A 13,488-nucleotide genomic window follows, 5' to 3' on the forward strand; every position below is an offset into this window, starting at 1 on the left:
TTCAGAACAGGGGGAGAGAGGTCTGGACCATTTGAAGAGCCACATGACTGATTGTTTGTTTGTTTGCTTGCTTTATACAGTGGTCCCTCTACTTACGAAATTAATCCGTTCCGAATGCACATTTGTAAGTCGAAAAGTTTGTAAGTCGAAAAGCGGTTTCCCATAGGAATGCATTGGGAACGGATTAATGCGTTCCGGAGCCTAGAAAAAAGACCCAGACCCCCAGTAAGGCTTGCAAACTGCACAGGAACATTTCTTTTCAAGCATAAACAGGCAGTAAACAGGCAGGCAAGTCAAGGAAACCGCATGTAAAATTCGTAAGTCGAGGAAACCCCATCTAAAAATTCGTAAGTCGAGGAAACCCCATCTAAAAATTTGTAAGTCGAAAAAACCGCATCTAAAACCGGATCTAAAACTGCCGTTTGTAACTCGAAAAATACTTATGTTGAGTAGTTCGTAAGTCGAGGGACCACTGTACATTTATATACTGTCCGAAACACAAGTTCTCTCGGATTACAGGACAATAAAAATAGCCAATAAAAGATTAAAACCATTTCAACAATTAGAATTAAAAGTTAAAATTATTAAAACACAATTAAAACAGTATCTAATTAAAAGATCCTTAATTAAAGATTGATTGATTAATTAAAGATTAATAAAGATTAAAGATTTAATTAATAAATTAAAGATTAATAAAGATTAAAGATTTAATTAATAAATTAAAGATTGATAAAGATTAAAGCGTAATTAAAAAGATACTCTACTTAAAAGATTATAAACTAGGTCTAATCAATCATGGGATTCTCTCATCATTCTGCTAGCCTTAATCCCTCCCTGCCGGTTCAGTGCACACCCCTAGTTCCAAGTTCCCTCCCTGGCAGCGTCTCCAAGATGGGGCCGAGAGAGACTCCTGCCTGCAGAAATGGAGAAGATGCTGCCAGTCTGGGAAGACAATTCTGAGCTAGGTGGACCAAGGGTCAGACTCCGTATATGGCAGCTTCCTAGGTTGGTATCTGTAGTTAATTGGGAAGTGTGACTGATTTGCACAAACAAACCCACACATTCTTCCAAAGACATCATCAAATACAATTTCTAATATATGTGAGCTTTTTTTTATTAACCTATTTGAACAAGTGGAGTAAAAACTATTTGACACCCGTCGGATTTCTCCCATTAACTCATGTTACTGAATCACCACCATACATGGTCAATCTGAGCCATCGTAAATCTGACTCTGAGAAAGAGCTGCTGCTTCTCCGGGGCCCAATGTCGTTTTCTGAATCCTCGGTCAGAGGAGTGAGTGTTAAAAAAAAATCTGCACAGAACCGTTAAAACCCCGATCATTATGGCATTCCTAACTTCTTCCCCAGCATATTCTGGCGTCAAAAGTGGTGCCTTCGGCGACTTTTAAGTGGGCACGACATTGTGTATTATTTATTTATTTATTTGATTTATTATATACCACCCTTCCAAAAATGGCTCGGGGCGGTTTGCAATGACAATTACAGTTTACAATTGTGTAGGCACAATCTGGTCTCTGTAGCTGACCGGGAGGCATGGCGGTCTGTCGCCCCCGCAACGGACGCAGACCCCCCCCCCAATATCATGGCGCCGGCCCGCCCCGTCCCCCGTTCACCTTTCTCATGCCGCACTTGCATGAGGCAGCCCGCAATGAGGCGTCTGCACTCCTGCTGCAGGGCCCGGGCGTGGCCGACCACCGGCGGGTCAGGCGTCTCGCCGTCCACCTCCTGGCCGCTGGCCACGTCGGCACTGTAGAGGGCCAGGGCGGCGAAGAGGAGCCAGGAGTAGCTGTGGAGGTAGGGCTGGATCAGCCGCTGCCGGTCGCTGACCCGGATGGTCACCAGGGGGTAGGCCGTGACGCTGTGGGTGGGCAGGTGGCTGGGGAGGAAAGCACGGAGAGGCGGGGGTGAGGCAGGCCAGGCGGGGGCCGTGGCCAGAGAGGGGGCCTTTCCCGCGGCAAACGGAATTGGCAACCCGTCGGCCCGGCCCGTCGGCAGGCTCTCCGTCCAGTGGGGGGGAGTTCTTCCCGGTTTGCTTTGGGGGCGTCCCTCCCCCACAAAAAAACCCCCACCGGAAGTGGAGAGCGCGCAGTACCTCTCGGAGAACTTCTTCGCCGCGTAGCACCCAAAGCAAAGGTCGAAGTCGTCACACACGTTGCAGTTCATCCGCTGGCCGACGATGACCCCTTGGCAGTGGTCGCAGGCGAATTCCATGTTCACCATCTCGTGGCTGTCCTCGTGGCCCTCCGGCTTCGCGCCACCTACGGGGCACACACAGGCGGTCAAGCCCTGGGGATTCCCGACGGCGTCCAACAACCCCCGGATGTTGCTCCTCACCCCTGGAGGAGACCCAACACCTGGGCCCGGCCAAGGACCTGGCTGGGGCCCACACACAGAGGACAACATCTGCTCTGCATGCCGCAGAAGGTCCCGGGCCCCAATCCTTGGCTGCATCTCCAGGTCAGGCTGGGAGAGACTCCTGCCTGCAGCCTCAGATCATCATCATCACATTTATCTCCCGCTCTTCCTCCAAGGAGCCCAGAGCGGTGTACTACAGACTTGAGTTTCTCTTTCACAACAACCCTGTGAAGTAGGCTAGGCTGAGAGAGAAGCGGCTGGCCCAGAGTCACCCAGCTAGTTTCATGGCTGAATGGGGATTTGAACTCGGGTCTCCCTGGTCCTAGCCCGGCACTCTAACCACTACACCACACTGGCTCTCAATCCTTTGGTCAAATCCTCATAAGATTAAAAAATGCCACATTGCCCCCACTTTATGTATATTTTATATCCCGCTCTCCCTCCAAGTAGCCCAGGGTGGGGTACTACATCCTTGAGTTTCTCTTTCACAACAACCCTGTGAAGTAGGCTAGGCTGAGAGAGAAGCGACTGGCCCAGAGTCACCCAGCTAGTCTCATGGCTGAATGAGGATTTGAACTCGGGTCTCCCCGGTCCTAGTCCAGTACTCTAACCACAGTGTAGCTGGACCAGTAGCCGGACTTGGGGAAAGGCAGCTTCCAAGGTTTCTCCTATGGCCAGAAGGAGGATCGCCCTGCCATCTGGACCTCCCTACCGACCCAAGGAGGGCACATCCCAACCCCTCCCCCAGAACTGCCCTTTTATCCAAAAAGGGCTTCTAGTCCAGTATAGCAGAGGGGGAAATGTGTGGAATGCTGCCGAGGGGCAGAAATTGGTTGAAAGAAGGGGGAAGAAAGGCTGGCAATCGTGAGGAGACCAATATTCGCTCGGGGAAGGATGAGGAAGAAGACCTCGTTATTTGTGGTTCTGCAGGACGAGAGGAGAGCTGGTGTGGCCGAGAAAAGAGCATGACTTGTCCCCTTCGCTAAGTAGGAGACTAGAAGCGTCAGCACTGCAAGAGATTCCCCCTCAGGGGATGGAGCAGCCGCTCTGGGAAGAGCTGAAGGTTCCCAGTTCCTTCCCTGGCAGCTTCTCCAATGAGATAGGGCTGGGAGAGAGACTCCTGCCTGCAACTTTGGAGAAGCCGCTGCCAGTCTGTGAAGACAATACTGAGCTAGGTGGACCAAGGGACTGACTCAGTAGATGGCAGCTTCCTATATTCCCTAAGATCTTTCCTGGCTCTGTACTTGAGATCTTTTTAGGAGAGGAGAGCTGGTCTGGTGGTAGCAAGCATGCCTTGTCCCCTTAGCTAAGCAGGGTCCACCCTGGTTGCATATGAAAGGGAGACCAGAAGTGTGAGCACTGGAAGAGATTCCCCTTCAGGGGATGATGGGGCCGCTCTGGGAAGAGCTGAAGGTTCCCAGTTCCCTCCCTGGCAGCATCTCCAACGAGATAGGGCTGGCAGAGAGACTCCTGCCTGCCACCTGGGAGAAGCCGCTGCCAGTCTGTAAAGACAATACTGAGCTAGGTGGACCAAGGGTCTGACTCCGTATATGGCAGCTTCCTGTGTATTGTCTCACTGACACCCTTTAATCAGTATCTGTGCATACAAAGGGGTTAAAACCCAGGTATGCCCTATGTATTTTTTCTAATATAATAATTTAACTAACAAATTTATTGCTGCTCTTGTTTGTATTCCGTTTGCTCTTGAATTATGCTCCAGGGTGTCCACTGCGCATACTTATTTTATTTTATTTTATTTGACAGGCAAATTTGAATTAAAGGCGACCAGGGCAATTGGTGACCCCGGCGTAGTCTCTCTCCCCCTGGCATAGTCTCTCTCACACAGGAATGAACAACCTGTCTAAGTCTACGACCAACAAACGGAAGTACTTCTTCACACAACGTGTGATCCACTTGTGGAACTCGCTGCCACAGGACGTGGTGACAGCCCACAACCTGGATGGCTTGAAGAGGGGTTTGGATGACTTTATGGAGGAGAGGTCTATCAATGGCTACTAGTCGGAGGGCTGTGGGCCACCTCCAGCCTCAAGGGCAGGGTGCCTCTGAGTACCAGTTGCAGGGGAGTAATGGCAGGAGAGAGGGCACGCCCTGAACTCCTGCCTGTGGCTTCCAGCAGCATCTGGTGGGCCACTGTGCGAAACAGGATGCTGGACTAGATGGGCCTCCTTGGGCCTGATCCAGCAGGGCTGTGCTTATGTTCTTATAACCTGGGACCCCCAAAGCAGGGCTGCCTGCCCTCAAGGAGGACTGCACCCATTGACTTAAAATATTTCAATTTTTGGCCAAATCCACAAGAGAAAACCTAAGCAGGAGGTGGAGAAAGGCAAGACGGGAGCTGCAGGCACAGCACAGTGGAGAGCCCTGAGCCTTGGCAGCGGACCGGAAGGGACCTCCGGGGGTGGAGGGATCCCGAGGAACTGGACCTGCATCACACAACCCATCGTCCAGAGCCACCCAAGCAAGGCCGCCCCGTCCCAGCCGCGCTGTTCACCCAAGAAGCACGTCTTGCAGAGGTCCATGTCGTTGCACTGCAGGCAGCGGTAGCGGTGCCATGGGGCGATCTCGTCGCAGCCGTCGCAGGAGATGTCCACGTGCAGCAAGTCGCAGTAGCGGGCGATGAACATGTGCATCTGGGCAGAGAAAGAAAGGCAGGCTGGTCACCCCCGGCGGCGTCTGGGCTGGGTTTGCCAGACATTGGGGGCCAAGAAGGGAAGGGCGGGGGGGGGGGAGGGAGTTCTGTCAATGGGCATCTCCATATAGGGCTGGGAGAGAGACTCCTGCTTCCTGCAGCCTTGGAGAAGCCGCTGCCAGTCTGGGTAGTCAATACTGAGCTAGGTGGACCAAAGGTCTGACTCAGCATATGGCAGCTTCCTATATTCCCTAAGATCTTTCCTGGCTCTGTACTTGAGATCTTTTTAGGAGAGGAAAGCTGGTCTGGTGGTCGCAAGCAGGACTTGTCCCCTTAGCTAAGCAGGGTCCGCCCTGGTTGCATTATGAAAGGGAGACTAGAAGTGTCAGCACTGGAAGAGATTCCCCCTCAGGGGATGGAGCCATCACTCTGGGAAGAGCATCTTGGTCCCAAGTCCCCTCCCTGGCGGCATCTCCAAGATTGGGCTGAGAGAGACTCCCGCCTGCAACCTTGGAGAAGCCGCTGCCAGTCTGTGAAGACAATACTGAGCTGGATAGACCAAGGGTCTGACTCAGTACATGGCAGCTGCCTATGTAATACACACTTCATTCCTCTCATTCTCGCTGAGTCCCTTCCTCCCAGCTTCTCCCTCGACCGTTCATTTCTGACGGACTCTACAACTCACATTCTGACATCTAGAGAACTCTGCCTGCCAAATCCAAGTACCCAGCAATAGCTGGCCTGCTTCTCCCACTAATCCTCCCGAGTAAGCAACATATCAAAACGTCAACCATTTTTAACTACACCCTTTATTTCTGGGTCCATTGAAACCACGGAGAGCTGCTGCCAGCCAGGGTCGACACTACTGGGCCAGGCAGAGGAACGGTCTGACTCGTGACGGCAGCTGCACACAAAACACCCTATTTCCACCCAACCCTAACCTTGCAAGAATGAAAAGCGTAATGACCTTCCTCTGCTTCTCCGGGTCTGCCTGGGCGATCTTGTCGTACCAGGTTTCAAAGAGTCCGTCCTGACACTCGTCCATCCACTCGCAATTCTGCCTGTAGCCGGCCAGCTCTTCTTCTTCGCTCCACGGACTAAAAGGCAAAAAAGCACAAGAGCACAGCTTTCCACGCCTTGCAAAACGGAAAGGCGGGGGATGGATTTAAACACTCGTTGAAAGTGTCAACTCAATGTGCGGCCGCTGTGAAAAAGGCCAATTCCATGCTAGGGATCATGAGGAAGGGGATTGAAAATAAAACGGCTAAGATTATAATGCCCGTATACAAAACTATGGCGCGGCCACACTTGGAGTGCTGCGTACAATTCTGGCCACCACATCTTAAAAAGGACATTGTTGAAGTGGAGAAGGTGCAGAAGAAGGCAACCAAGATGATCAGGGGCCTAGAGCACTTTTCTTACGAGGCAAGACTACAACACCTGGGGCTTTTTAGTTTAGAAAAAAGACGACTGCGGGGAGACAGGATAGAGGTCTATAAAATCATGCATGGCGTGGAGAAAGTGGAGAGAGAGAGATAATTTTCCCTCTCACACAACACTAGGACCAGGGGTCACTCCATGAAATTAATGGCCAGGAGGTCCAGGACCGACAAACGGAAGTCCTTTTTCACACAACCCGTGATCCACTTGTGGAACTCTCTGCCACAGGACGTGGTGACGGCCCACAACCTGGATGGCTTGAAGAGGGGTTTGGATGACTTCATGGAGGAAACGTCTATCATCGGCTACTAGTCGGAGGGCTGTGGGCCACCTCCAGCCTCAAGGGCAGGGTGCCTCTGCCTACCAGTTGCAGGGGAGTAATGGCAGGAGAGAGGGCATGCCTTAAACTTCTTCCTGTCGATGCTCTTCCCAGAGCGGCCCCATCCTCTAAGGGGGATATCTTCCATTGCAAACACAAATAGTCTCCCATTCAAATGCAAACCAGGGTGAAGCCTGCTTAGCAACAGGCACCAGTCTGACTCAGTATATGGCAGCTTCCTGTGTCCCACCTGCCGAGGAAGCATCCCCTGACGCCCTCCTGGACGGCTCTCCCCACTCACAGGCCTCGGATCCCCCCCGGGTAGACAATCCGGTCTCCGCTCAAGAGGCTTCCAGGACTGCTCAGGTGGGGGGCGGGGGGCAGGCATTGCCGGAGGCTCCCCCAACTTACCAGACGACGCTGTCGTGAATACTTATGTTTTCCTGGGACATGTTGAGGAGGAGCTGCGGCAGCTGTATCTCGACAAAGAAGGAGAGGTCGCTCGGCTGCCAGCCCATATCCAGAAGGTGAAGGAGGGACGCCTGCACGCAGGACAAGGCAGGCAGCAACGATCTAGACACGGGGGGGGGGGGACACAAAAACCAGGAGCGTGTGATTAAAACAGGGAGGGGCAGGGTGGTGGGACCCAGAGGGGAAGGGGAGACCACCCGCTTCTTTGGGGGCCTCCCCCCTGACCTTGCCCGGGAAGACCCCTGCCCCAATCCGGCTGCCGGCCCGGGCAGGCAATATAGGGGGCCAGAGGGAGGGTCGCAGTGGACAGGCCGGCCTAAAGCGACTGGGCTCATTCGACTCAGGATTGGCTGGCTGCGTGCTGAAGCTCAGCAGACCCCGCCCCTCGGCGTGATTGGCGGGATATCGGCCCGGAGTACTCCCACTGAAACCGACACGTCAGCCAGGCCCATCCATTCCAAGGGGCCGATGCTGCTGAACTGTAAACTCCCAGAATCCCCCGCTGCAATTCAGGGGAGGAAGTCCAGGTTGGGAACCATGGCTCCAGGACAAGGGTCCACAGTCGGACCACCCCAAAAAAGGGGGTGTCCAGAGCCGCCCTCCTCCTCCCCACGCTTCAGCAGCACGATTTCTCCCCCCCCCCCGAGAATCACGGGCTTGGAGCCCACGTGGGGGCCGCCGAGACGGGCCAGCAGCAGGAGGCGAGGGTTTTCTCCTCGGCTCCCGATTGGCTGGCTGCGTGCTGAAGCTCAGCAGACGCCGCCCCTCGGCGTGATTGGCGGGTTATCGGCCCGGAGTACTCCCACTGAAACCGACACGTCGGCCGGGCCCATCCATTCCAGTGGGACTGAAGCCCTCTTCAGACCTTCGGCCGACCCCCTGCGCGGCAAGTGCAGGGTGTCTGTCCCAGGTACGGATCCGGACCTGGGGACAGGCAGGAATGTGGTTGGTTGGACGCAGGCACAGCATCGTGGCCGAATCGGGCTGTAAGCCAGAGACTGTCACGGCCCCTCTCCCTAACGGGAATACTCCAATGTAAACACCCCACTCCAGTTTAAATGCTACACCGTGATGAGATGGGCTACTCCAGGCTTACACCCAGATTAAGTTACTCCTAAGCCAGTCTGACAGAAATTAAGGGGACCAGTTAAATTTCTGTGGGAGTACTCCTAAGTAAGCCGCCTAATGGCGCAGCAAGGAAGCAACCTGCCTAGAGAGCAGGAGGCTGCGGGTTCGAATCCTCGCCGGTCTGTGCCCCAGAATACGGGAATCTCCTATATTGGGCAGCAGCGATCCAGGAAGGTGCTGAAAGGCATCCTCTCATACTGGGTGGGAGGAGGCCATGGCCAACCCCTCCTGTACTCTACCCAGGAAACCACATCGCTCTGTGGGCGCCAGGAGTCAACACCACCTCGAGGGCACCATCTCTCCTTTCCTTAGAAGTAACTGGATTGCCACTTCACTTAGTCTAGGGCGTCTCCAACGCGGGTCCCCAGATGGTAGTCAGACTACAATGCCCACTGCCGCCAGCCACAATGGTCTCCCCTGTGGCTGGGGATGATGGGAGTTGTAGTCCAACGCCACCTGGGGACCCAGGCGGGAGCTTTTCATTTCATGTATTATAGATTAAGATCTGCAGCCTTCCAGATCTCGGGTTTGCAGGGCTTGTAAGGGTTTGTAAGGTTTGCAGCAACGCTTGCAAGCAGGAGCAAAAGGGTTTTCGTCGGGAGGGGGGCTTGGCCCCGGCCCACCAATTCCCACGTGTGATCACGCCCCAACATTTAACTGGGCGCTGGCCCTGGCTTCTCCCACCCCCCCACACACACACGGCCCAGAGCAGAGGGGATCGGGGTCAGGGGCCGCCCCGGCCAGATTCCCGCCCGCTTCGCCCGCCCGCGCCTGCCACACCTGTCGCCGAGGCCGCCGAAGCCTTTGAGGGCGCCGACCAGGAAGAGCAGCAGCTGGAAGTAGGCCTCCCGGATCTCCTGGTGCAGCTCTGCCCCGCAGCCTTCCAGGTGCCCAAAATAGCTGGGGAGTCAAACAGAAGCGGCGGCTGGACGGCGGGCAGAATTCATCTGGGGGCACAAGACTCCAAGAGCGGCCCAGGCCCCCCCCCCCAGCCCAGCATCCTCAGGCCAGCCTGCAAGCCGGGAAGGGAGCCGAACTGCACCCCCACCCCTTGGTGAGCAGGGCATGCCCTCCCACCCCGATCCTGACGGAAATAGACGGCTCTCAAGGCTAGGAACCACCAAGTGCCCGATCCACGGTGAAGTGTAGTCTATCCCTAGGGCTGTGCAGTCGTCCCTCGCCAACAGTTTTGAGTATCCGTGACTGGGGAATTGTGACCAGTCGGTCTCACCAACCGCTACCCGAGTATCCGCGGTTTGGTGAGATGTTTCCGTGACTTGAGGGGGGGGGGACACTTTCTGCAATTTGGGGCGGGGGGTTCAGAGGTGGTTCAATCCACTCATTCCTCCTGCTGACCCTGCCAACTCCTTGCAGTCAAAAGTGATTTTGAGTGGTTTGTGGGGGTTCAACAGTGCATTCGAGAGATTTGGGGGGGGGGGTTCAAAATTTCCCAGAAGTTCAATTTGCTCTTGCTTATTCTTAAGTGATTTTAAGGGATGCTTGGCAATCTGGGGGTATTCTTTTCTTTGGTTTTTCGGTCTTTTTGTGACCACAGCTCCCCTAACCCCCGGATTTCCACTGATTTCAATCGCTTGCCAACCGCAAATTGGCCAATGGCGCGGTTTTGCCAGAACAGAACCTGTACCAGAAGGAGGAGAGCCGAGACGGCGAGGTCTGTGCCATCAACCGGACTGGGACCGGGGGTCATCAGACCCTTCCGCCCCCCCCGAGCCTCTCCATCCAACGTCAATCTATAACTTCAGTACGCAAAGCTCTGAGACAGTTGATGCCTCCGTTTGATCTCCCTCTTCCTTTTTCATCACCTGCCCCCTTTAAAAACCATGTTTCAGGCTGAAAGCTTGAAGCACATCGGTAGGAAGCTGTGAGCCTTGAATATTGTGGGGACAAGATTCCAGGAAAGTCCGGGAAAAAAATTCCATCGGCCATGTCTGAATACTAAACCTGACCCCCAAGACGGAGCAACGTTCTGCGTGGATTGCAACTGGGCGTTCCCAGCTGAAAGAGAGAGCGCCAGCGTGGTATAGTGGTTAGAGTGCTGGACTAGGACTGGGGAGACCCGAGTTCAAATCCCCATTCAGCCATGAAACTAGCTGGGGGACTCTGGGCCAGTCACTTCTCTCTCAGCCTAGCCTACTTCACAGGGTTGTTGTGAAAGAGAAACTCAAGTATGTAGTACACCGCTCTGGGCTCCTTGGAGAAAGAGCGGGAGATAAATGTAATAATAATAATAATAATAATGACACCCAACCCTATCGTTGCTTCTCAGCTGGAGTGCAAGGATAGGTCTTGAAACTTTAAGCCCCCAGGAGCAGCTTTGGCCCTTCTCAGCAGGCCCGCAGGCCGCTCTGGGAGGTTTCAAGTTTAAATACGGTGCCTTAAATAGCACGTCTTGTAGAGATCCGTGGCGTTGCACGGCAAACAGCGGCGCCGGGGGCCATCCCGCCACACGAGATGCCCACATGCAGCACGCTACATCCAACGGCACCACGAAATAAAGCGGAGAAGCAGTGAGCGGCTGGGTATTGAACCTTGAAGCCTCAAGGCCAGGGCTGTTCAGCCCTCCTGCAGATGTGGGCCTACAATGCCCCTCATCCCTGGCTAGGGAGCACTGTGGATGGAGATTCTATTTCAGACACACCGGTTGTAACCTAAGTTGAGCAGGCCTGCTCTAGGAGCAGCCGCCGTGCTTTTCAGCTGGTCCAGGGAGGCCAACTGAGTTTGCTGGCAGTTAAAGGGGCTTCCCAAGTGGAAAATCCCACCATCAATCTAAACTCCGCCCCCCCCCCCCATTAACTGAACTGGTCAACCTGTGAATGGGCAAAACTGGCGGAGATGAACCCGTGCAAGTCAAGGGTCAGCTCTACACGTGCACGCACACACACACACCCGCTGCAAAGGCAACTTCCAGCTACCACAGCGTTTGCACTCCGGTCAAAATTTAAACGCAGACCGCCCGTCAGCCTGCGCTCCGCGGATCGGCCCCTGCCCCCGCGGAGTCCGAGCTGCCAGGCCCCAGCTGCTCGGGACGGGTGCCGGGGGCGCAGACTCACTTGGTGAAGTCCTTTTGGCAGGCCAGAAGCTCCAGGAGGAAGATGATGCAGGGCGGGGTGAAACAGTGGGGCTGGCTGAGGGCGTCGAGGCACTGGCGGACCATCTTCAGGACACCCAGGATGCTTTGGGCTTGCGCCTTCCGCAAGGCGAGGACCTTCAGCACGCTAGGGTGAAGCAGAGGCGCCCCACAGGGCAGTGAGGAGGCGGCGGCAGCCCCACACGTGGCCCCAAAGGCGGCCGCGGTAGAGGCTACGCTCCCCGCCAGGGATCCCCAGAGGGTTGTGGACCAGGGACTCTCAACGTTGGGTCCCTAGGTGTTCCTGGACTTCGACTCCCAGAACCCCCAGCCAAAGGCCACTGGGCCTGGGGATTATAGGGGTTGGAAGTCCAATAACATCTGGGGACCCAACGCGGAGAAGCCCTGTTGTGGACTACAACTCCCAGAATCCCCGAGCACCAAGCCACTGCAGCTGGGGATGCTGGGAGCTGTAGTCAACAACCTCCGGGGATCCCTGTGAGAGGGAACACTGGTCCCAACATTCATTTTGCAAGTACGACCGAGCTGCGAATCTACGCCAAGGGCAGCCGTCTGAAGTCGTGTGCATCCCACCCACCGATGCGCTCACCATTTCTTGCTCCGTCCGCCAAGACCGAGCAGAGTCTGTTCTCGGTTTAAGGTCAACTGTGCTTGACAGAAGACGGACCCAGCCTACCTCGAAGGAGAGGCGTGCTCCTAGACTGGGATCCGAGCACTCTCTCTACTGAGGGGAGATTCCAGGAAAGCAGAGAGCAACCTCCGTTTCATCACAGGGACATTTGGGTCCATTTTTTTACAGTCAGAAGGACCATGCTCGTTGACTAATATACTCGTTTGCTCGTTGACTAACATGCTCGTTGACTAATATGCACTTTTCAAGCACACACATGATCAAAGCGGTTTACAGAGAAACATCAGTAAGAGAGCTCCTCGTCCCCAAAGGGCCCACCGTCTTAAAAGGAACATGAGAAAAGGCAGACCCCAGCGACTGTGGAGGGATGCTGTGCTGGGAATGGAAAGGGATAGTTGCTCTCCCCCTGATAAACGGAAGCGTTCCCCCCCTTTTAAGAGGCGCCGCTTTGCTCCGCCAACAGGGGTCCCCGGCAGTGTTCCCTCTAACAGGAAATCCCAGAAGCTGACTACAACTCCCAGCATCCTCAGCCAAAGCCCACTGCAGCTGGGGGTGCTGGGAGCTGTAGTCAACAAATAGCCTCCGGGGTTCTCCTCTTACGGGCCACACTGGCCCTCCGTCATCCCTCCCTCTTGGCACTCACTGGCCATCGTTTCCTTGCAGAGCAGCCAAGTAGCGGTCTGCCCACACACTGTCCCCTGAGAGTGCCAGAACGGAGAGGACTAGAGCCTTGAATGAAAGCCAAACCCAAAAGCCAAGGTGGAACGCGGCAGGAGGGCCCTCGGGTGGCATCGCCAGGCGTCCGTCTCAAGCCCAGACGGGAAGCTGCACCTCCCACCGCGGCCTGCAGCCCTTCCTCCGAGCGCCGGTGGGACCCCGGAGACACGGGTTTGCATCCTGGGCTTACCTTTCGTGGGAAAGAGACTGGTCCTTGATGAAGTCCAAGGCGTGCTTCAGGACGGGGTGCTTCTCCTTGATGCTGGGCAGGGGCCGGGCCTCTTCCATGGACCGGAAGGAGAGCAGCCGCAGCCGTCCGCGGCTGAAGGGCGGCTTGCGGGTGGGGGTGGAGGGCGGGGACGCGGCCTCCTCGGGCTCCAAGGCGGCCCCGTCCAGGGGGCTGCTCGGGGGCGCTGTGGGGGTCTCCGGCTGTGGGGAGCCTGGGGCTGGCTTTCTCCGGGAGTCGGCGGCTCCCGCTTGGCCGCCTTCTGGGGAAACGGAAGCCGCCGCCGCCACCGCCGCCCGGCACACAGGGGCCGCGTCCGCTGCTTGGAAATCCGCCTCGACTATCGAGCTCGTCCTTGGGCGCTTGTCCTTGTGGCCCTGGCCGGAGTCCTCGGCGGGATCCGAGCCGCGGCCTTCCGC

The 13,488-nt window shown here is 55.5% G+C and overlaps 1 protein-coding gene across 2 annotated transcripts in view; it reads right to left on the reverse strand.

Moving 5' to 3' along the window:
• ZZEF1 (zinc finger ZZ-type and EF-hand domain containing 1) overlaps positions 1-13,488 on the reverse strand; it is a 103,996-nt gene that overhangs the window by 26,570 nt on the left and 63,938 nt on the right. For both annotated transcript variants that reach the window (XM_053274809.1, XM_053274808.1), the window contains exons 29-36: positions 13,034-13,488; positions 11,458-11,622; positions 9,167-9,286; positions 7,199-7,360; positions 5,996-6,125; positions 4,891-5,029; positions 2,116-2,281; positions 1,637-1,899 (exon numbers count right to left, since the gene is read on the reverse strand). The exon at positions 13,034-13,488 is cut by the window's right edge and continues 59 nt beyond it. In XM_053274809.1, the coding sequence (XP_053130784.1) occupies positions 1,637-1,899; positions 2,116-2,281; positions 4,891-5,029; positions 5,996-6,125; positions 7,199-7,360; positions 9,167-9,286; positions 11,458-11,622; positions 13,034-13,488 (1,600 nt within the window). The remainder of the gene's footprint in view (positions 1-1,636; positions 1,900-2,115; positions 2,282-4,890; positions 5,030-5,995; positions 6,126-7,198; positions 7,361-9,166; positions 9,287-11,457; positions 11,623-13,033) is intronic.

Source organism: Hemicordylus capensis, chromosome 12 (genome assembly GCF_027244095.1).
Source record: "Hemicordylus capensis ecotype Gifberg chromosome 12, rHemCap1.1.pri, whole genome shotgun sequence".
Classification (NCBI taxonomy): Eukaryota; Metazoa; Chordata; class Lepidosauria; order Squamata; family Cordylidae; genus Hemicordylus; species Hemicordylus capensis.